Source organism: Branchiostoma belcheri, unplaced genomic scaffold (assembly GCF_001625305.1).
Source record: "Branchiostoma belcheri isolate BF01 breed outbred unplaced genomic scaffold, Haploidv18h27 scaffold7, whole genome shotgun sequence".
Taxonomy (NCBI): Eukaryota; Metazoa; Chordata; class Leptocardii; order Amphioxiformes; family Branchiostomatidae; genus Branchiostoma; species Branchiostoma belcheri.
Genome location: NW_017804353.1, coordinates 5,960,748 through 5,961,690, shown reverse-complemented (window position 1 = coordinate 5,961,690; position 943 = coordinate 5,960,748). Strand labels below are relative to the sequence as shown.

The 943-nt window shown below is 36.5% G+C and overlaps 1 protein-coding gene across 1 annotated transcript in view; it reads right to left on the bottom strand.

Moving 5' to 3' along the window:
- LOC109484407 (dual oxidase maturation factor 1-like) overlaps positions 1–943 on the bottom strand; it is an 11,526-nt gene that overhangs the window by 605 nt on the left and 9,978 nt on the right. The window contains exon 8 of the mRNA XM_019787654.1: positions 718–803. Within this exon, the coding sequence (XP_019643213.1) occupies positions 718–803 (86 nt within the window). The remainder of the gene's footprint in view (positions 1–717; positions 804–943) is intronic.

Below are 943 nucleotides of genomic sequence, written 5' to 3'. Positions count from 1 at the left end.
CCACAATACAAGAATACTGGTAAATTTATAAAAAAACTGCTATGTTATCAGAAAAATACCGAAACTCGTAATTAGCCCACTTAAATAAATTAGACTTGTGCTAGCCCTTATTGTTTGAGTAATTAGGATATGTTAGGTTTTATTCTACATTAGGTCTTATTCAACACATATTTTACTTGTTTGTTATATTTGTACTTTTGCCATACATTGTACCATGTGCAATTTTCGTGCAATAAAGTTCTTCTTCTATGAAAGAATATATTTTACAAAGCCTCAGAAAGGAGAATATTAAGTAGAAATAGATAAAGCCTTTCGGCTGAATAGTCAGTTCAGCACCAAGGACAGTCTGTAGTAACCCAAAACTAATAGAATAAAAGTAGTATCCCCTATTTAAAGTGGCCTGGAAAACCCCAGCACTGAGATCACGTCACAGAAACTCCAGAAACTAAATCTTCAAGGAGAGTTTGGAGTCGGACGGGAAGGTTGTTAAATTAAAGTAAAAGGGTGGCTGCTGCTCGGCACGTGCGAACGTAGTCAGTTTTTAATTCTTTATTCTTTATTTTTTTCTGAAAAATTCCGAGAACCAACGAATTAAATTGGCGTGACCCTAGTAGTAGTATTGAGTTAGGCACTGCTACTGGTAATTGTAGTGCTGACTCAAGAAGACATGGAATTTGAAAACACGCCAGACTAAAAAAAAAAAAATAGTCCACTTACAATTATGGTGTTGTCACTTTTCTGTTCCCCCATCTCTGTAAGTTCTTCAGAGATGACCTGCAAGGAGCCTGTGGTCATGCCTGGTCCTGGTAGAAATAACAGGCGTTAATTACATAAAAGTATTTCCATCATTTCTGGCATCTTGCTTTGTTATCAGTTTTGGTGTGTCTGTGTTTGTCTATCTGCGCATCTGCCCAATATTCATCCAATAATTCATGTCCGAAAC